Genomic DNA, 22,330 nt, shown 5'->3' on the forward strand with positions numbered 1-22,330 from the left:
ACATAACACAACAAAAGACGATTGTTCAGCACGCAACAGGTTATTTGAAACTGCGACTTATTATAGACCATGATTCAAAATATTTTCAATATATATTTACTTAAATAATTAATATAATTACTGCATGACAGTATCCAGAAAAATGTTATTCCCGCTGAATGCTAATCCTGGCATTTGTCCGTCAGTGTGCTATGGACTTTTTTTCTTTGCTATGCTCAGGAAGTGCCACATCCTGAAATTACTTTGCCGTCACTAACACAAGTGATTACTAGGTGATTGGCTTTAAAAAAATATTATACAACCCGTTCCAACAGTGTGATCTGTGAACCTACCGGTTATTACAGCGCTCCAGTCCAGTCCAGGGGTAAACTTACTGTTTCTGAACACACCCCGAACACCCTGTCTCCTCCCACAGACTCATCCAATATTTGTTTTGCAACACAACTGTAACGCCACCTCTTATACAACCACTGAGAATAAGAGAATATCGATTTTAATTCTGGGAAAACAAACATCCCTCTTTTTATCTGAGCACGGACAACACCTGTCCCTCTTTGCTTTCGAGCCAACATGGTGACTGGATCCCGCTGTTGCCCCTTAATCCGGTGGCTGGCCCTGGCCGCCGTGCTGGGCTCGGTGCTCGGACTTCGCGATGACCTCGACCGGCCTGTATTTCCCCCCCCTGGAACACCTATACATCTGCATGAGTCCGACCCGGGCCTGAAGAAGGTTTTGGCGTTTGCCGAGGAGCGCTACAACCGGGGTTCAAACGCCATGCACCTCCGCAAAGTGAGCCGGATCATCTCCGCAACCAAACAGGTAGCACAAATAAATGTAACATTATATTTTCATTCAATATATCAGGTTTTTTTTAGCATGACTGGGGACTGGTTTATGAATGATTTATTAAGAGACATACATGATTAGTGTTATGTAAACAACACTACGGCTGGTTTAGAAGCTGTGTCATGTTAGCAAGAGTTAGCGGATGTACCGGAAAAACGTGATCTGCCTTCAAAATATTAGCATTAACTGGTCACATCAGCCTCACACGCGAACAATGACAATTGAGGAGTACAATTTGATTTTCACTTTATGCCGCTTTGACACAAAAGCCCACAGAAATGTTATATGCAGCACGTGCTTCTCAAAATTCCAATTTTCTTCATATTATGGCCGGAAGTTACCAGTGAGTGTAACTTAGCTTGACACTACGAGTCGCTCCGCTTTGTCACGAGCGCGACCATGCAGCAAAAGATGCATCCAGAATCCAGATCTGCTTCGTCTGCCTGAATGTCATTCATTCATACTGATGCACATACTAGACTGTCATGTTTAATTATGCTTAAATAAGTATGAGATTTTTTTGTTTGTAAATGTACAATTGGTAATTTGTGTGTTTCTATTTTCCAGCTAGTAAAGGGATTCCGCTACACTATAACAGTGGAACTGAGTAACACTCAGTGTAAGAAATCTTACATGCTTAGGACATGTGACTTCTATCCAGAGTCAGAAAAACTAAAGGTATGATGTATGTGTGAGAGAAAGAAAGGAGGTTAGCCTATTTAAAAATAAAAGCATTTCTGCTATGAAATCTGACAAGATGGTAAACTGTTATGTGTGTTCATCTAACTGTGTATCAATATATCACCACAGAAGTGTTGTTCTGTTTATTCAGCATAGATGTCACCTTTTATCTGATCTTGTGACTTGACCCCATGCACACCCATGTCTCATGCCCACATGCAGGCTTGTTCTCAGCTGACTCGCATTTTTTTGTTGATTTTGTTTCTTCTTTTTCTAAGTATGATGAGATACTTATCCAATTGAAAAATCTAAAAATATACTGAGAGGTAATCCAGTTAATAAAACGTTTATAATGAAATGATTGTCTTCCATATGTTTTTGTTACGTCAGACGGAAGTGTGCCTATTTGAAGTTTGGGACATTCCTTGGCAGGGTACTTCAACTCTCCTCAAACAGAAGTGCCAGCCAAAAGGTCAGTCAGCAAAGTAAAACATTTCAAATCATGGCCTTTTTGTTACTGCAACCCTGTGGTCCAAGTGAATTTGAGAAACACAACTACACAGTGTGTGGCCTTAGCTTCTCTGCACTGTTATCTTGCATTACTCCTCTCCCAAACGGTCTACATTACTGGCTCTGGCATGTCCCTTCAGGGGTCGCCACAGCAGAATGTATTCTGCTTGTTGATTTGGCATGAGTTTTTTGGCCGGATGCCTTTCCTGCCACAACCATCCCATTTTTATCCCAAACCTGGTGCAATGAGATTCGAACCCGCAGCTCTTCTGCAAGGTCTATGTTAACTGTAAATACTGCTGACATAGTGTTCTTGGGGTTTTGATGCAATCCCATGATGCTTTGCTCTCCCTGCAACAGCAGTAGAGCTTTTCAAGATGACACTGGCTCCATCACATTGGTTAAAGCTAAAAGTGTTTTTTCTTTTACACCACTGTTGTATTGATTGGTACTGAGGTTTTTAGACCAAACCAAATCAGTTAGTGCGGGCATCTCTTCAGCAAGGATGTTGAAATCAAGTTGCATGCTGCCAAAAAAAGTAACAGATTTTGAACTTTATTCCTTAGTTATTATGTAACTCTTAATGTTTATTAACCTGGTTGATAAATTATAGACAACTGATGTAAAAAGTCAATTACTGTTAAGCCCCCCCCATATTATTTAGTCTTTCTGTAAATGAATAAAAACAATATACTGTATGTATAGGTTTATTTTGGGCTTGTCTCTGTTACAGCCCACATTTGGGGTTTGCGTGTGTATTTATCTGGATGGGAAAAAATAAATATTTATAATAAATAATGTCAGAACTATTCTACAGATTGCAGGTGACTCTATTTTATTTTATTCTTTTTGGTTTACTCAAACCTTACAATTAATTCATATTTGAATGTATGAAACATGGTTACAGTTTTTTGTACACTGACACTTAACATTTGTTCCTGAATATCTTTTATTATTAGCTGAACTTAAAAAAGAAGAGACCACCAATGTGGAGAAGCTTTCCAACAGCCAGCCTGTAGAGGTACAAATTATAATATTAAAAATAGTTATGTCTCGCTATACACTCTGGCAGCACATTTATTGTGTGGACTGATATTATCAAGTTGAACTTGAGATTGGTAATGAGGTTTTTGTTATTGCTTCTGTGTGTCTGTCTCCTCTTTATCTGCCAGGATCCTGTGGAGTTGTTGAGCCAGTTTAAAGAGTTCATGGTCAAGTACAATAAAGTTTACAGCAGCCAGGAGGGTGAGCGATTGATGGGTTTAGATACTTAACATAGGAGGTGCATAGTTTGTTGCATTCCTGTCTGTACATTGTAAACACAACCTGTTGTGTCCATTTCTACCACTGCTTTAGAAGCTTTGGAATTAGTAGACATGTATCATGTGTACTTTTGGGTTATACACATCTCACTATGGGTTAATAGACACAAATTGTGTAGAATTCTAGATGTAAACCATCATGACCATCACATGATGGTTTAATTAACAAAATCATTAAGAGTTATAACCATTAGAGTAGCAGATAAGAAAACAACAATCAGTAAATACTAGGTAAGGACTGATTAATTGTTTGAGAAATAATTGATTACTTGATTGTTGGAAAATAAGGTTACATGTTGGTTTAAATTTAAGAATCACTGAATATCTGCCTACTTGCTGTAATCTGCTGCATGACTGCCACTTAAAAAAATTAATTAACAAAGTTCATGAATGGGCAGAAACAGAATTATTAAAAATGTGTATTTGACCTTTGACCCTGCAGAGGCAGATCGTCGATTGCTTATCTTCCATGAGAACGTCAAGACTGCTGAGAATCTCCAATTTTTGGATCAGGGTTCAGCTGAATATGGAGTCACCAAGTTCAGTGACCTGACTGGTGCGTGTCATGTTCATGTGCTTGTATTTCCACACAGTTCCCTGTGTAGAAATACTTCTTCTGCTTTTGTTTGTTTATGTAAAAAAAATATTCTGAAGCAACAAAAAAAGGTTCACCGCCCTTTTCCTGTTTTTCTCCAGTGGACGAGTTTCGCTCTACATATCTCAACCCGTTACTGAAACAATGGACTCTTTATCGCCCAATGAAACCAGCCCCTCCTGCCCAAGGTCCCGCCCCTGCCAGCTGGGATTGGCGGGATCATGGTGCAGTCAGTCCTGTTAAAAACCAGGTATCAACAAACAGTTAATTATACAGCCGTCACCGTAAATAGCATGTTTCTAATGAATAAATTACTATATACGTTGTGTCTACTTCATAATGATTGGTGTGTTTGTGTTTCTTGCAGGGTATGTGTGGATCCTGTTGGGCATTTTCTGTTACAGGCAATATCGAAGGCCAGTGGTTCCTAAAAAATGGAACATTGCTGTCACTCTCAGAACAAGGTAACAAAGACCCAAATACTGTATTTGTACAGACCCCAATCAAAGACCGACGACAAAATAAACCACTGATGTTTTGCCACAGACACAATCACAGTTACAAATGGCTACGGGTAAAAGTCATCATTTGATTGGTGTATTGATTTGTCTCTGACAGAGCTGGTTGACTGTGATGGAGTGGATCAGGCATGCAGAGGAGGACTGCCATCTAATGCTTACGAAGCCATCGAGAAGCTAGGTGAGAATTAAATGATTGGGGGTGCATCTATTTTTTGAATGTTTTGCTTCCAAGCCAAAGGAATAGCAGCAATTTTTCGATGATGATTACAAAGAAGTGAATATGTATAAGGTTTTGCCGTTTAAGTTGGTTTATTAAAAATATGAGCCACCTTTAACTTATCTTCTAATGTGTGGTAAAGGTGGTCTGGAGACAGAAACTGACTACACCTACACTGGCCACAAGCAGAGGTGTGACTTCACCTCCAGAAAGGTGGCTGCCTACATTAACGGCTCTGTGGAACTGTCCAAAGACGAGAAGGGTGAGTGGGCTGAACAAACAGAGACAGAGAGAGGCTAAAAAAAAAAATTACAAATTTTCTGAATAAAAAGAATGACTAGTATTGGGTGTTGATTTTGCAGGTACATTTATTGTATTAAGTCAGTTTGACAAAAAGGTTATTACAAATAATGAATTAGATTTTGTTTTGCTCAGAAATTGCTGCCTGGCTGGCTGAGAATGGACCAATCTCTGTTGCTCTAAATGCCTTCGCCATGCAGGTAAGCAACTGCATCACTGTAACTCATTGACCACAGCAGTGACTAAAACACTAAAAATGACTATGCTACACACAAATTATAGCAATTATGTGTCACAAAGCACCTTATTTTGCTAGAATTTAATTATCGGCAGACAACCATATTAAATTAATTTAAATTGTCCTTTAAATTCTTCTAGTTCTACAGGAAAGGTGTGTCCCACCCTTTGAAGATCTTCTGCAACCCATGGATGATTGACCATGCTGTGCTGATGGTGGGATATGGAGAACGTACGTTTTGTTTGTTTATGAATTTAAAAGATAATTCTGTAATTCTGTGAATCAACATGCAGGTTGTTGATTGTATTGTACAATATGGATCTTTCTGTGTTTCCAGGCAATGGAATTCCATACTGGGCTATCAAAAACAGCTGGGGAGAGGATTACGGGGAGCAGGTAAGACAGCAGCTGAAATTATTATTTTCACTAACACGTGATCTGCTGACTATTTTTTTTTTTTAAAGTAAGCATAAAGTAAATCTCATTTTACAATTTAGTAGTATTCAGTATCACAATTGATGTTGGCCATGGGGCCACAGAGGAGTTTTTGGGTTGTCCGGCAGTGTACAAAACTAATCTAATGTTTTCTATCATAGTGGCTCTGCATGAATTCTGCTGCCACCATAAAATTGTTTGTTTTTCACTCTTTCTATCTGTCTGTCACATACAGGGTTACTACTACCTGTACAGAGGTTCCAATGCATGTGGGATCAACCAGATGTGCTCATCTGCTGTAGTCAACTAAACCATAAACCAGACAGCACACAAACACACAGACACACTATTACAAGACCCCATACCACAGCTGCCCCAGCCCTCTGTATCTCACACACACACATTGATCCAGATTGCTTGGAGATTGAAGTAAGACTCATATTAAGTCCTGCTGATTTTACTTTTCCGTTAAACCAGACTAGTGTTCCACCTTCATACCTCACATCTCACACATTTACCAAAACTAACCAGCTCTAATAAAGCTACTAGCTTTGCCAAGAAATTTTAGATTAAATTTATAGTTGAAATTGCGTGATTATGGGAATTGTCAATCATGTTTTCAATCATGCAATAGTGCAAGTAATTGAATTGTAACCGTTGTATTTCAGGCAATATTAACTCATCCTAACAGTTTGATAAAGAGAGTGCACAGACTGTAGTTACATTCTATCAAGTCAGATTTCTTGGATGCTTTGTTACCAGTGTTTGTGCTAATTTTATGTATTATTTTAGAGGTTTCATTGAACGATGAGAAATGCGAAATTGAGAATTGGGCAGTGCAATAAAAATAACTGCTGTGTGAGAGAGAAGACTGAATGATAGTTAAATAAAAAAATGTGGAATCCTTTTTTTTTGTTTATGGTATTTTATTTAACATTAAAACATCAGAATGAAACTGAATGAGAACATTAAAAAATGCTACATACACATGTGTTTATATTTTTATTCTGACTTACTAATAAGTCACAGGGAAAACTAACGTACTATTATGGTTACCTGTATAAAAGTTTGCTTCATATATATAAACTGTATTGAAATTGTGTTACCTGATACCTTAAACGAACGCTTCACTGAACATTAGCGATCTTGAATGTTGCTCAAAATGGGGGCCAACAAAATTCTGCTTCCTACAATGGACTGCAACGGAAAGAGTCTGGTGTGTTAAACGAGTAGGTTTTTAGTAAAAAAAAAACCATAGACTTTATAATGTTATACGTTAGTATAATAGTTACTAATGTAGTTGGACGTGACAAATATAATTCACATTTCTGTGTGCGGAGTGTTTTTTAACTCTACTCAGACTTTGAGGCATCACATTAAAGAAATGACTTTTATTTTGAAAAGCACTGACCAGCTGACACTGGAAGTGTGACGTTTGCTCCAGAGTTGTTAAAAAAACACGAACGCATGCGGTTGGATTTACTGATAAATTTTGTCTGCGTCTTTTTAACCTGTCGTTAAGAAACTGTCAAACGGTTCACAAAAACATATTCTACTCCGGCGAGATACGAATTTCTTTTTTGTTTTCATCTTTTCAAGGTAACTGTAACATGCTAACGTGGGTGAGCATGGGAATAGGTTTTGTGTGAGCTAGTCCGCTAAGCTAACTTATCAGTAATCTTAACGTTTCTTGTTAAAAAAAGAAAAAAGAAAGTTAAATGGGAGGGTTTCTAGATAACAAAGAAGCGTATGCTGAGTGAATGTGAATGTTATCACTTATTAAACTATAATTGAAACTATAGCCAGAGTTTAATAACAATGCTAACGTTAGCTGTAAACTGACTTGCTAGCTAACTTACTAACCTCGATGTTTACATGATTAGTCTCTAAATCATGATTAGGTGGCTGCAGTTGACCTTCTCGACAGACTGTAGAACTGATTTCCGTCCATTTTCTTCTTTTCTCAGCTGGCGAAGGAAACTGAAGCACATCGTTTATAATGTCACAGGCCACTAAACGCAAACACGTTGTGAAAGAGGTCCTTGGAGACTTTGTCACTCCCACCGAAGAGCAGCAGATTGTGAAGGTTAATGTTTGCATTGTTTCTTAATGTATTGATGGTACAAACAAGTGCATTGTAGGAAATAAGACATTTTTGACTCTGTCTCCATCCTCAATCTGTGCAATTGCAGGTTATAAGTAGCCGTGGTAACAATCTTCATGAAACTGTCACGGCTCAGGGTGAGACCTTCCTGGTCAGCATGCCCACTAAGTACCGCAAAAACATCTGGATCAAGAGAGGTAAGTGCATGGATTGGGGTCAGTTGTGCTTGTATGTTTTTGTGGGAAAATGTTAAAACAAACAAACTAGTGCTACTACTGTTGTAGGTTTGTCTAATCATTTTACCACCCTGAAATGCATAACCTCTGCAACATCATTTGCACCTAAACTCAAGAAAAAAAAAAAGAATTTTTCCTGTCTGTCCTAACGTGAACTGTCAGTGTTTATGGAAACAGACACCTTGCTTCTCATAGCACTGCTGCTTTAATGTGTTAATGCCTGATTTTGTACACTGGCTTCGTACCTTAATTTTAAGTTGCTTTAGATAAAAGCAAAATTACTTAATTTGTTCCCCTGCTGGGTGGAGTAGCAAGGTTCTCAGTATGGCAAAAACCTGCCTCCACTTAGAGAAAAATTGCAACACAATTTGAAGATTCAAGAAGGAGTTGGTAAAGGCAGTCGTCCATGGACCACAGGGTCATTGGTCGGTCTTCGGTCCCGGCTATATGTCGAAGTATCTCTGGGCAAGACACTGAATCCCTAACAGCCCATTCCCATCCCCAGCTGTGCAGTGCCGGTCCAAGCCCTGTGAAAATTGGGGATGGTTGCATCAGGAAGGGCATCCGGCCTAAAAACTTTGAGAATGATCGCTATGGCAACCCTGAACTCACGGAATAAACCGAAAGGACAAAAAAAAAAAAAAAAGGTTGAGAATAGGTCTCAACATTTAATGGATAAATCCTATTTAAACATTTTTCCTTGCACATAAATTCTTATTTTTAATGGACCAAAAATGTGTTCTTTAGTAGTAAATTTTCCTAAATGTGTAGTGCAGACAAAAAGCCTTTACATAAAACCACAATGCACATTTGGGATTTATGACTCCATATTAAACTGGTCTGCAGGGTTAATTGTTACTTTGAGAGCATAGCATGTGGAGATTTTTGAAGGTAATGTTAATAAATATTCATGTCTTACTCAAGGGGCAAGTGTGTCCTACTAGTATTTTGACAGATTTGTTAGGACTGGCTGAAAAAAAATATGTATTTCTCTACAATTATAAGATGAGTCGTACTTCAATGTCCCAGTGGGGAAACTTGATGCTCATAATCAGAGTGAAGGATGTTCCTAATGACTTTTACTTTTTATGTCTCACTTGTCTTATTTTTGATCTTTTAAGGTGATTATGTGATCGTGGACCCTATTGCAGAAGGAGAGAAGGTGAAGGCAGAGATCAGCTTTATTCTCTACAAGGATCACATTCAGTACCTGCAAAAACAAAATCTCTGGTGAGTGGAAGCGCTCACATTGAGATGCAACCAGCATAATTTTTCATGTAAACTGAATGTATTGTAATGATGCCCTCACTTCCTGCAGGCCAGTGGGATTTATGGAGGACAAGACAAACAGTCAGCAGAAAAAAGAAGACGAGAAAGACAAGGAAGAGGTAGCTAGTGACTCTGAAGATGATGAGAGTGACCTCTTTGTGAACACAAACCGCTGTAATTACCAGTACAGCGAGAGTGAGGAGGAGGACAGTGAGCAAGAAGATGAGGACAAAGAGGGAAGGACAGAAAATGGTTTGTAGTGGAAAATCGGAGGACCTGGACATTTGAGAGTTAGTCGTAGGAATCATGCGACAGTGTGCACTACTGTGCTTCTGTGATCACTGACTAACGTGATGAAGATGAACTGATGGTCCTCATGCACCACCTCCAAATGGCTGCGCTCACTGAATGGACGTAAAGTAATCTTGCTTGTAAAATTAATTTAAAACAACGTCAGTAAAGAAATTGTGTGACACATACTTTCTTCTCAGCTTGTCAGAGCCAGCTCTTTAATGGCAACACATAGACTGATCAGCCACAAAATTAAAACCAGTGGTATTAAAAATGTCATGGAGGACAAAGGTCTTCATAGCCACACTAAGTAGTCTGCAGCTACATGGCACGATACACGGTAAAGTGATAAACATTGTGCAGAGGTGGTAGAAATACACAAACCCAATGCTCAAGTGAAAGTGCGAACACGGGCCAAAACAAATTCTCCTCTACAAGTACTCAAGTAAAAGTACTTGGCAGATTTCATACATTTGACCTAAGGTACAAAATTTAAGTACCGTACTAAGAAAGCAATGTGTTTTAAATAATTATATTATGGCAATATCTGTACGACAATTTCAGTAAACAGGGTCAAAGATCACTGCTGGTAAATGTGGAGCAGAATTTAACCAACTGAGCTGACAGTTGGTGAACCAATAATGATAAATGAGTATTTATATTAATGTGGCTGATTGGTATGAACCCAAGCAATAAAATTGATTTTTAAGATAATGAACATTAAATCTAATGAATGTTTTCCAAATCAAATTGCATGACTGAAAAAGTTGGGTTCACTGGTATTAATGTAATAATATTTAAATGCTTTTGATAGCCATCGTTTATTTTGTCAGGTTTTTGTTACTTCAGTACCACAGTGTACTTGTTTAACTGCTTTTTTCTCATCGATTGACATTCCAGAGTCGTGCAAAAAGTTTATATCATTTTAACTAAACGTTTATACCATTTTATATCACAGTCAAAGCACTTTACCCTTTTAATATAGCTTTCTGATCCTGGCAAGAAAATAAAAACACGTGGATTGTGTTTAATCCCCTGCTCTATAGGAACCTGTTTCTGCATAAACCTTCTATTTGGCAAGTCACAAAGAGTAATGGCAAATATGGGCAAACCAGCTTAACCGACTTGTGACATCATTAGATTATCTCCCGATGGAATTTTCCAAGGACAACATCTTTATTTGACATACTTTGATTTACGAGATATCTTCAGGTTGTAATTCCAACATACAGCAGTTTCTCCTTATTACAAGCTACCAAATTTGTTGTTATAACTGTTCAAAAACACAATGCCATCTTACCCTACGATACATTTTGATGTTATACGGTGCGTGTATCAATGTGGTTAAACAGAAAGGACACAAACGCCATGGCCTTAATTGGCAAAAAAAGGACACATTTCATTGAAAATGTACATCATACTATTTGATCACAGCCCTTTTTATGTACAAATTGTGACAGTTTTAAGGTGATTATCTTAATATTTTTCTTTTTTTTAAATATGCAGCTAACTTGATAGATTTATTAAGGAGGAAAACATTGAGCGTGTTGCTGCTGAGTGTTAAAACAAATTTTAAATACTTCCTAAGAGACGGGTGAGACAATAAACCTGTGTTTCAGTAAAGACACAATGTTTTCACACTTTACAGTACTTGCTGAACCTATGTTGCATTATTGCTTAATCACTTATACAATTCACTGTTACTTATGATCACTTCATTCTTTTCCCGTACATTCCAGTCTTACATGACAATAAACTTGCACAAAAAAGGGAAAAGTTAGGGAAAACATTGCAAAGATTGTGAAGTCTGTATACTTACTGTATGTCATCACAATATGGTGCTCATTTCTAAATAATATTTAGGTAAAACAAAACAACTTATTGTATTATTATACAGTATAAATAATAGTTTTGCAGAGTATGTCTGTTGAGCTGTTTGATGGATCTCAAGGTTTTCACATTGTTTAAATAAATATACAGTACAGTTGGGTGCAAAAGTCTCATCCCCTTATTTTGAAATGCCAAAAAAGTAAAAGCCGTTTTTTCCACCACATAACATTAAATATGTATTATTATTTAACTACAACTTTTCTCATACACTCTGACCATTTGTTTTACTTCAGATGAAGAACATTAGTACTAGCTAACCATCATGTGTACAATTCCCTTTGGATTAAAACTGCATGTCAATTACTTAAATTCATATAATTACAGGTAAGTTAATAAAAAATAGCTTTAATTAATTTCAGAAGAAGGACCATTTGTGCCAGCTAAATGTTCATTAAATATGTTGATGAAAAATAGTTTTACTCTTTTTCATCTCGAAATAAGGGGATGCAAACTTTTGCACCCAACTGTTATCCCTTAACATAGGTACCTGAAGTAAATAAAAACAGACACTTGTTAACACTGTTATAACACAGTCTGACAGCAGCTGACAGCATCAGATATCAGATCAGTCTCAAAATAATTAATGACAGAAAAACTTTTTAAGGCTCTGCGAAGAGTTTCACAATTGGGTGTTGTTTTGCTTCTTTCCTCATTCTCTCAGAGGCACATTCCAACACTGAGTCTGTGTCTTTTTCATTTCAGACCACAGTTCAACTAGTTTGTTGGGGCTTCGTTTGTGGACTAGCAGGGCCGTGTGGTATGAACACAACTCGTTTGCTCCATTTTCAGGAAAGTCAAATGTGAGGAAGGCAGGATGGTGGACAGGGTGGGCGTTGAGTCGGATCATACACATTCCTACATAAACATCATCAATAGGGAAGAGGTGAACCCTTTTAGCTATGTTGTGTAGGCGTTTGCACAAAAGGCCTGAGTACACCACCCCTCCCCCACCCGCATATGCAGGATACAATCCCTTGTAGAAGCTCTCTGGGATATAGTACTTGGAGGTGTCCATTCTGCTGGGAATGGCTGCAACTATGACATCTCCAACCATGAAGTCCATCATGGTCTTGTGTGCTTGTGGGTTCTTTAGCTGATCCTGGAGATATGTTATCAGTTTTGGGGTGTTGACAAAGACATCATCATCTCCCTTGAAGATGAAGCGAGTTTGGCCGCAGAAGCCTGAAAACCAGCTCCAGAAGTGCACATCCTTCAAGGTGAGGTTGAAAAACTTATCCTTGAAGTCCCACTGCAGAATGTCTCCGTATATGTTAGCCTCTTGCTCCAGTAGCTCTGATAGATCCACACCCAGCTCGTCACCACTTTCTTTGCCTAGCAGGAAGACTCTGTGGATGTATCCTCCACTGCTGCTCCCATTCTGTCCTGCCACCCATCCCACTTTGCCCCAAGTCTGACGGATAGCTTGCCGGTTCTTAAAGTTCCCCTCTGTTGTCTTTATGGCCAGTAGAAGCAGAGGAGGCTCCTTCTCGTCTTTTGATCCTGCTCCACATACACCATCTGGCTGGATAAGGATTGGGTAGTCCCTCTTATCCATGTGACTCACAAAGTCTTGTATCTGTTGTGGCATCTTGTCAAAGGTTTTACCCATGTTGGCCAGGTCACCATATTCAAAGAAACTTTGCTTGAGAAGGGACTCATAGAGAATACTATTTCCAAATCCATCCTTTTTGTTTTGGGGGTGCAGTATGGGGCTGAAATAGCGGTCAATGGGCAGCTGGAGTTGATTCCAATAGGCATCCCAATGTGGGTTTAGGTCCCAGAAAGTTGCAGGTAGTGAGGCAAAGCTTTTGTTCCTTATAGTTCCTGGAGCTATAAAATGAATTGTTTCCAGGTCATCTGCCGAGAACACGGCCTCCATCTTCATATACACAAAAAAGCCTGCAGAGGCAAACAGCATGGCCAGAAAGATGCATGGGCAGCACACACAGATCAACACAGTGTGACAGCGACCGCAACGGTAACAGCAACACCGCGCCATTCACCTGCAAATGCACAAACACAAACAGTATTAGTGTGTACACAGATAGAAAGGCTTGTTTATAAAGTTGAAAAATGTCAGGAAGAGTCGAAAGTATTGGTTGTGGAGTTTGCAACACAATACATATATTCTGTAACTGTCATAACGTGTTATCTATGGTATGACACTATCTTAACTATTGTTGAAACTAGGACTCGTACATCTACAGTTCCAAGATGTACAGCACAAGTTGGCTAGATCTATCTTCTTGGATATTTCATGTAGTGGCAGTAAAAGCTCCAGATCAGCAAATAAATGAAGCATGTGGTTAAACTGTATTTAAAAAGATGGAAAGAGCGTTTCTGAGAGCCAATTATTCCCACTTTTACAAAAGAATAAAATCCATGGTCCAAACATCTGCATAATAACCTTATTATTTGTAATTGCAGTTATTACAAATAATAAGTCTTTTGATTAGATGAGATCATTTTCTTGTGTACTTAAATATACTTAGCACTTGTATTTGCTCACCTGTTTACAGTGAAGGCTTCCTCATTGACTAAATGATTGTTTACTGAATACTTTGATCTTATAAAAAGAGTGAGCGGACCACACTAATAACAAGATTTTGAGCTTATTTCCAAAAAAAAAGAAGAAGATTTACACTCTTACAAGAGCCAAAGATGTAGTCCACAGAGTCAGTCCAGTGGTTGGTCTCGATGGATGTTCTTTTCTATGTTAATGATGGCTGAAATTCTTGAGTGTGCAGTGACAATAAGCCGAGAAGAAAAGCCTAAAACACACAGCCAGTCAGGTGCATGCACACCCATAGGGATACACCCCTTGACAAGGCTGAGAGCAAACAAGAATGACACGTTGTTCCTTTAGCTCTGAGGAAATGAAGGGAAAAACGCAAACTGATGTTATTTTGAAAACGTCCATCCACCTACAGTAGCTGCGTATAAGTAGGTTCGTATAGAACAGATTTAGTGTCTGAGCTGTATCTTTCAAACACAGATGATACTGCTGATTCCTTAGGGGATTTCCTATTTAAACTGACACATGTTTGCATGTTTGTCTGTCATCACCCCCAAAGCCAACAAGTCAAACAAGAAATATTAACAAGAATTCATGTTGTAAGAATGTCAGGTGCCCTGTTTCGCAACACCTGCCTACAATACTAAGGAGGGAAAGTGCAGTGGCTTTCATCATGTGAAACACCTAAAACTGTCCTTCCTTTCTTCTCTGATGGTAGATGTCATTTTCTGGCATTGTGGTAGGACTGGTTTCAGTTCTGCCTGCACAGCTTTCAGCAAGACAAGTGTTACTTTCTGAGTCCACTTGGTAAGTTTGGAGAGACCCTTTTTGCTTGCTCTAGTAATTATTTTAGGTAAAGCTCATAGATGCCTAGAAGAAGAAAAAACATGAACTAGCAAAATAGCACCAAGTTAAGGTTGACTTACCAGGTTTAGGCCAGTTTGAAGATGGTGGAGGTGTTCAGAGCTTCAAAATTGCTGACAACCAGTTATGTCTTCGGGGAAAAACAAGAGAGAGACTGATTTTCTTCCACATTTCCAGACAGACTAGTTTTTTGGATTGGCAGCTGAAAACCTAGATGAACTGACCCGAAATTGTGACATCATACAGCAGTTTTTGTGAGGATGTGTGCCAAATGAGAACTAGTGCACCTACAGGAACAACAAGCCATGGTTTACTGCTAAACTCAGACAACTTCACAAGACCAAAGAGGCAGCTTATGAAAACGTGGATGCACTTCTGGATGGTCAGTGGGGATCAAAGTGGACAAGAGAATCTACAGTGAAACATGGAAAAACTTAAAAACGTTTTTCCACCAGTTATGTCACGACAGTGTGGGGGACATTGCAGTTTATAGGAGGCTTTCCCCCCACCTGCTGAGGGGAATGAAAAATGGGACAGACTGAAGGAATTTTACTGCATATTTGAAAGGCATAACCCCTAATCGCCACTACACCCCCTTCCACCCGCTACATCAATGTCAAGACACCCAGACTGCACTCCCTTCCCCCACCTCCTCCTCACGACACTCAGACTGCAAACATTTAATTATAATTCCAGCCCCTGAGAAAGCTATTGTCACTGGACGTGTTTAACATCAATGCAAAAATCCTATCTGTATCCTCCTTCATCTGTCCGTGGACCAGCAGCTTTCTGACCAACAGGACAGAGACAGTGACAATGAGAAGAGTTACATCCTCCACATGGAATGTATTCTTTCCCCTCTGCTCTTCTTCCACTACACAAATAATTGCACCTCCCGTGACTTGACTGGAACTGTGGAGTAGCCAAAACACCTTGGAGCTGAACATGCTCACGACTGTGGAGATCACAGCGGAATTCAGGAGGAGCCTGCCGACAATGCTTCCCCTCACTATATCCACCAGCTCTGTGCCATTTGTGTCCTGTACTCCTAAATCACAGTCAAATACAGAGAAGCCACCAAATAGGACAAAACAGACTGTAAGGTACAGTGACAACTACGCAAACAATCATTGGTCCCCGGCCCACTCTCAAAGACTTGTACACATCTAGAAGCAGGGAGCAGGCAAAGAAAATCACCACTGATCCCTCGGTTTTTCCCTCGTTAGGCACAACAGAACTGCCACCAGACACAAGAACAATTGCTTTTTCTTCTGGCCTTTACATTTTTAGATGACATTATCATTAACAGCTGACCTCATACTCACTGCTTCATTGCTGCTATCCATGCTGTACTGTACACACTGCACATACCAAGCACAACATCCCCACTGAATGACTAAACACGCACATGTACACACACTCGCCGCACATCGGTGTGCCATCACTATGTCATTCCTGTGTTCGAGAGCTTCCAATAGCCACAAGCAAATTAATTCTATGTGTTAGCGTACTATACACGGCTTGTTCTGATTCTCATAATGTCAACACTTGGCTAAGATTTATGTTAGATGTAACAGTTTCAGATGCACAGTAGCTCTTTCACCTAAACAGATTATGATAAAGAGCAGTGATCAGATTTTCTTATGTGTTAGTGTATTTGTTTTATGACACATCCACTGTATATGTACACACCAGCATGTACATATATATTGAATAAGCTGGAAAAAGGTCTAATTTTGTAAGCATTTTAAACTTAAACAGATTGTATTTGGGTTAGTATTGTTATTGTTACCAAATGGTAAATGATGCAATTTTGTTGTACACCTTGTATGTACAATGACAAATAAAGCTTAAAATCTAAATGGTCTGCACTTATATAGTGCTTTTCTACCTATTGTTACTCAAAGTGCTTTACGCTGCGTCTCATTCACCCATTCTGAATCACAATCACACATACACAGAGGAGGGAGCTGTCATGGAGCTAACCAATGCTCACTGGTAGCAACTAAGTTCCACGTGTGACTGGAGGAGCCAGGGATTGAACCCCAGTCCTGTGGGATTGGTAGACAGCTGTTATAAAAGACTGATCATCTAAAATATACAGTAGAGCCTGTCTGTGTCAGTGTATAAAGAAAATCACAAGTGTAGCTGAAAAATGCTATTTCAAAATTTCTTGACAATGGCATAGTTAAATGGAACAAAGCCATAATTTACATTTATAAATGAAACCATGTCCTCTTCTGTTATGAAATGTCAAAATGTCTGCAGTAAAAGTCGTCTTTGAATTAATTTATCATAAGCTACAATGAGCCTTTACTTAACACTGTGTACAACAATGATCACACAACTGAGATGACATACTTCCCTTAAAATATGCAGCAATATTATGAAATGTTGGAAGAAATCTGCTATGCATGAATTACATTTTGTTCAGTAACACACAGATGTCACCATAATTTATATGTCAGAAAAGTTTTATGCTGCCATCTAGTGTTCTTATCTTTGGGACTCTGGGGTCTCCATTCTAACTGTATATATACAAATACAACAAAAAGAACAGTTTTGTTGTTACAAAGACGACAGGACCGTTTCAAAATTGTAGGAATAAAGTTTTATTTTTCATATGAAGGGGTGATTTTTTAGATTTTTCTTTTACAAGTGTTATGTTTTTGATAAAACTTGCAAAAAATCTTCTAGCAAATTCCAAGAATAATGGACATGAAGAGAAGGGGACTTATTGCTGGATGTTAAAATGAAGACACGTTTTTATTTTTTCACCGAATGGAAAAACGATTTGCTTGCTGCTTTTTCCATGCACCCAACTACCGGTACCACTAGGACATGCAGGGGGGTCTGGGTAAGAGAAGGAGAGAGGGAGGGGTGGGGGTGAAGATAGGGAGTCTGTAGGTAAAAAAAGACAAAGGCGAATTGCTTGACAAACACAAACATGAAAGGCCTTTGTGTGTCAGTGTGTCATATGAGGGTTTGTGTGTTTGTGTGTGCGTGTCTCCGTGTGTGCTTCATGTATGATGTCGGCCTGTATGTTTGAAATGTGTGCGCGTATATAAAAGGCAAAGGGGAGTGCAGGGTGAGGAGAAAGAGGGTGGGGGTGGGGGGTGTTAACAATTCAACTAGCTCTATAAGCACACTATCCTCACTTGCAGTATTTCCACATTGCAAATCCCAGATTGATTACAGTTATAGTAAGACAAAACTAGCCAGACCTTTGGGTCTACCCAAATAATATTTTTATATATTTCTATTATGATTGCCCTGAATCTGTGGGGCTCTTTGTCATTTTTAAGATACTTTCTAAACCTGTGATCCATGCAGATTCTCGTGAACATAAGAAAACAAAACGAAAAACAACTCTACATATTCGAAATTGACTCTAGTAAGGGGACACATTGTCTGACCCAGTGGATTTGTGTCTGACATGATCAACCTATTAGTTAACTGTTCAGTATTCTTGTCTGGCGATGGGGCCTAAATTCATCCACTAGTTGCTTCTACAGGTTATTTATGGGATCCAAAAGGTATGAAACTGAGGAGTGACAATGGGGTGAAGAAGGCAGACACATAGATCATTCAGTCAATATGACCAAGCAAAAGAAGTTCAATCAATAAAGATATAAGAATGTAAATCAAGGATGCAGGTCTCAGTGTAATCATATACCACCATTTGGCTGTTAGCTAAAGAAAACAGAATCTGACTCAGAAACTCGCTCTCTAGCACTAGGAGCCCGCACACGGCAATTCGTGAGCGGTTTTTCAAATCAGAGCAGTGCCATCGCAAATGGTGGTGACTCAGGGAGCCAACAGTTGAACATAGTACGTAAAAGTTTCCTGTCAACTTATGTTAGTAGACAAAAAGGGGAACCCAGAGTGATATCCTTCTATCAGGGGGCTCAGTATTCTTAGCTGCGCCCCTCCATTAGAGCAAACAAATGTGGTCTCTGCACAACATTTCTTCATCATACTCATGGTGACCCACACAAAATTACAAACATGCTCACTTACACGCATACACACAACCTTGGAAGTAAAAAAAAGCAACTTATTCTCCCTCCTAATTCCAAGAGTTTTTACCCACACTCCCTTCATCGTGGCCACGAGTGAACGTGACAAACCTGATAGATGGACTGAAAAGAGAGTGAGGGGATGCGGATCTGGCCTGCGGACTGAACTGTGACTGAGATGACATGCTCTCTCTGCTTTGAGTCTTTTGGCTGTGATGCAATGGGGAAGTCCTGAGACACAGTGCGGCTCTAAGCTGCTGGCATAGGAAACAGGTGGGCTGGGCAGTCCACGGGAGGCCAGAGACAGGCTGGATTACAACTGGATTGGTTAGGTTTCGGTTTGGATTGGCAGCTCCCTGGCTCCCATGACTGCTCATGGAGGGAGGTTCTTACAGTGCAATGGAGCTTCTGGCAGCGTGAGGATTGGCATGAGGAGCATGTCAGTCAAATAAGAAACGGCAACCTCCAAAGTGAATAGAAGCGCCAACAAAATCAAGCTTTCATGTGTAGATAGAGGCATGCGTAAACACACACAGACAAAGGCTGCAACCACCACCGGTGTCATGGCAACACCCTGAACGCCTACACAGGAATCTGGGGTCACTTTCCCTCAACAACTCCCTAACACTTGTTTTCACAGAAGTAACAAATGACTGACAGGTAGCGAGCGAGGACATAAACGACAGATGCGTGTTCATCCGGAAAGATTCACCTATAAATCGGAGAAAACTTCCCTACCCATCTGGTTGCTTCAGTGGCTAAATGTCCCTGTGAAACAAGCACATCGCGTGGATAATACTTATGTAAACAGACACCTTTTACACAGGAGGAATCAATATTGCATGATGACATAATCAGATCACAGTTCAAAAAGAGGAAGATCCCAAACGAGAGATAAAACCAAAGCAAAAGGAAGGAAGAGGGTTGGTCTCTATAAAAACGAGGAGTCTTTATAAGAAAGGCTACAAAAAATCAATGGGACCTCCGACTTCAGCATACAGCAAAAGGCACCACAATATTATTCTATTTATCTAACTTGTGAAAAAATTGGCACGTAATTCTCTTATTTTTTCATCTCTCATAATGCTGTAAATCAAAAAACTTTACATATAAATATTTCCCCCCGTTATAAAAAAAGTCTTTGCTGTTAGCTAGTAGACAATTTTTGCTGAAATGAAAATAAATATTTCATTTGTTTAGAATATCTGTCTGTTATACAAAATAAAAATATTTTTCCTAGGTGCAGGTCTCTAGTCCACTGGTTGTGTGTAGGATGTACGGGGGTCTGATGTGGAGGGGATAGGAGGTGGCAGGGGTGTATGGGTGGGTGTTAGGGGGCACGCTAAGTCTTAAAGAGGCATGTTGTCAGACTTGGAGCGCTGTGACTGGGAACCGCGGCTCTGCCCATTGCTCCGTGTTCCTGGTCGACTCAGCCCGCGGTGAGTCCGTGTGTCCGCACCAGATGATGAACAGAAAACCGGGACAGTTAAGGGTGGGTCCACGTTCATGTTCTGCATACTAAGGAAAGGTGTGCTCTCCCCGTGTGCATCCTCTTCCTCCTCCTCCTCTTCTTCCTCCTCTGACTGGCTAAAGCTCTGCGAGCTGTAGTCCCGTAAGCCCGCCGAACGCTGGGAGATGTGTCCGTTGAGGCGATTGCGTCGCGGGCGGCGTCGGCTCCGGATAGGTTCTCGTGATGAGGCGTATTCCTGCGTGGTCTCGTAGGCCTCATCGTCAGGGAGATGGTAGGGACTGGATGGTAGACTTCCTGTGCTCTCTGTCAGGTATGGTCTCCTCGGGCGTCGTGGCTGTCTGTATAAACTTCCATCCTGGAATGAAAAGCAAACGGGGAATTGTTACACCCTACAACACCAGTTTAAAGATGAGTCTGATTATTGGTAAAATCTTCATATTGTGAACAAATATCAAGAGAAAAGTAAAAGACTGTCTCCAACATTTTATTCCAGTTTGACAAACATTAACTAAAAAGTACTGTTACCAGCTGCTGTGAGAAATTATCTAGCTTGTAATAATGTGTCACATTTTTTTAAAGACTAAAATGCTAAAGGGCTTTTGTCTTTTCATTATGTTAACACAGAAAATTAACACCCATGTGGGTTCACAGGTGGCACGTTGTCATCATCACCTCGCTGCTCCACAGTCGTACATGGCAGACACTTGTATGTGCAGTGTGTAATATATTTGCCAACATACATCAGGGCATCGTAGCAGCGGCTGGTCGTCATCTCTGTTGTAGGAAGCAGCAGCAGGGGGAAGGGACAGGGCGTGGCTTGTGTTGGGCGACGTGATCTGGAAGGTGGGCACCTGGGGTGGCAGAGGGGGGTAGTGGAACTCTACGGGAGACAGACGTGCTGGCGTGGTCAGCGCTGACACGTACCTGGATGGGAGAGATGACAACAGATTATTAAGGTGTCTGGATCACGACAACATCCCAACAATGTGCTGCTCAACATCAAAAGATACTCATGCGCTATTTTACTACAATTTCACATTTCATACTCTACGGTGCCATAACTGGATTTCCTGTGACCTTGTGGTACACCTGTCATAAATCACTCGGGTACAGCTGAGGGATGCAGACATACAGTTTGGACTGACTTGGACTGACAGAAGTAGCTAGTGAATATTAGGCACTACCATCTGTTTTCTCCCAACTACTTGTGGTGCCAAGAGGCTGGAGCATACTCAGCATGCACTGGGCAAGAGGACAGTAAACCCTGGACATATTGCCACTCAGTCACAACAACTACATTGACATCTGCAGGTAGTTGCTTGCTTGCTTGATTCAGAAACACTGAGCAAGTCAATTTAGCACCACAATTATTTACACCTAAATTACATTAAAATCGTTACGATGTAAAGTTTTTTGATTTGAAGCACAATAGCGACACACAATGCAGATAAATATTGCTTTCATGTTGTACAGATAAGTTAACAGAACATTTATGTCCAGTATAAAATAACACATCCACACTCAGCTAATAAATCCATGCATCTATCCAACATCCCCCCTTTAAGCCGCCACCTTTAAGCCTGTGTATTTGGAAAAGCTAGATGTCACTTTAGGATATGTAGAAAAGTATGTTGAAATAAAATCTAAAACCAAGTGATAACATCTGACCCTCACATAATGATAATAATGACAGAAATGAAGTAGTTGGAGATGATTTTTCTTTTATGAACAACACCCCAAACATTGACAGGAAACCATGAATGCACCGTTTTGACAAAGATGGTTTAAATGACTTCATTACCTTTACTGCCGCTGATGAAATAAAACTGCATTACAAATTAACAATACCTGGGTTATGAAGCCTTTCACACAATATAATAAATCCAACAATTGCTTGCCGCATGTTTCCAAAGTTCCAACTGTGACAATAACCACAATGGGGCAAAAGTGTTGTAGAGTCATGAGCAGAGCAGCAGAGCGATGGTGACGGGGGGGGTGTCACTATT

General features: G+C 39.9%; 3 protein-coding genes across 10 annotated transcripts in view; 1 reads left to right on the forward strand and 2 right to left on the reverse strand.

Moving 5' to 3' along the window:
* Positions 1-408: 408 nt before the first annotated feature.
* LOC137134530 (cathepsin F-like) lies at positions 409-10,148 on the forward strand. The gene is made up of 18 exons (XM_067519457.1): positions 409-819; positions 1,414-1,524; positions 1,918-1,999; positions 2,997-3,058; positions 3,210-3,282; positions 3,802-3,915; positions 4,056-4,204; positions 4,322-4,418; positions 4,573-4,653; positions 4,835-4,954; positions 5,128-5,192; positions 5,371-5,461; positions 5,568-5,626; positions 5,901-5,914; positions 7,652-7,751; positions 7,858-7,966; positions 9,127-9,235; positions 9,324-10,148. The coding sequence occupies exons 1-18, from the start codon at positions 571-573 to the stop codon at positions 9,532-9,534; spliced, it is 1,896 nt and encodes a 631-aa protein (XP_067375558.1). The 5' UTR covers positions 409-570; the 3' UTR covers positions 9,535-10,148.
* Positions 10,149-10,719: 571 nt separating this feature from the next.
* LOC137133835 (N-acetyllactosaminide beta-1,3-N-acetylglucosaminyltransferase 2-like) lies at positions 10,720-15,178 on the reverse strand. 5 transcript variants are annotated; one of them, XM_067517826.1, is made up of 3 exons: positions 14,897-15,178; positions 14,106-14,285; positions 10,720-13,458 (listed from the first exon to the last, which is right to left on the reverse strand). In XM_067517826.1, the coding sequence occupies exon 3, from the start codon at positions 13,452-13,454 to the stop codon at positions 12,105-12,107; it is 1,350 nt and encodes a 449-aa protein (XP_067373927.1). In that variant the 5' UTR covers positions 13,455-13,458; positions 14,106-14,285; positions 14,897-15,178; the 3' UTR covers positions 10,720-12,104. The 5 variants fall into 5 exon arrangements, with proteins under 5 accessions (XP_067373927.1, XP_067373926.1, XP_067373929.1 ...); XM_067517825.1 differs by having other exon boundaries at positions 14,106-14,323; XM_067517828.1 differs by lacking the exon at positions 14,106-14,285.
* Positions 15,179-16,317: 1,139 nt separating this feature from the next.
* nrg2b (neuregulin 2b) overlaps positions 16,318-22,330 on the reverse strand; it is a 51,487-nt gene continuing 45,474 nt past the window's right edge. For all 4 annotated transcript variants that reach the window (XM_067517823.1, XM_067517822.1, XM_067517820.1 and 1 more), the window contains 2 exons: positions 21,065-21,248; positions 16,318-20,679 (listed from right to left, as the gene is read on the reverse strand). In XM_067517823.1, coding sequence (XP_067373924.1) covers positions 20,203-20,679; positions 21,065-21,248 — 661 coding nt within the window. In that variant the 3' untranslated portion in view covers positions 16,318-20,202. The remainder of the gene's footprint in view (positions 20,680-21,064; positions 21,249-22,330) is intronic.

The sequence above is a fragment of the Channa argus genome, chromosome 10, assembly GCF_033026475.1.
Source record: "Channa argus isolate prfri chromosome 10, Channa argus male v1.0, whole genome shotgun sequence".
Lineage (NCBI taxonomy): Eukaryota > Metazoa > Chordata > Actinopteri > Anabantiformes > Channidae > Channa > Channa argus.

Excerpts from the sequence above, each read along its gene's own strand:
- LOC137134530 (XM_067519457.1), top strand. The coding sequence starts at position 571 with ATGGTGACTGGATCCCGCTGTTGCCCCTTAATCCGGTGGCTGGCCCTG. Across the intron at positions 2,000-2,996 it reads ACAGAAGTGCCAGCCAAAAG|CTGAACTTAAAAAAGAAGAG; the intron begins GTCAGTCAGCAA and ends TTTTATTATTAG. Across the intron at positions 4,205-4,321 it reads TCAGTCCTGTTAAAAACCAG|GGTATGTGTGGATCCTGTTG; the intron begins GTATCAACAAAC and ends TGTTTCTTGCAG.
- LOC137133835 (XM_067517828.1), bottom strand. The coding sequence starts at position 13,454 with ATGGCGCGGTGTTGCTGTTACCGTTGCGGTCGCTGTCACACTGTGTTG.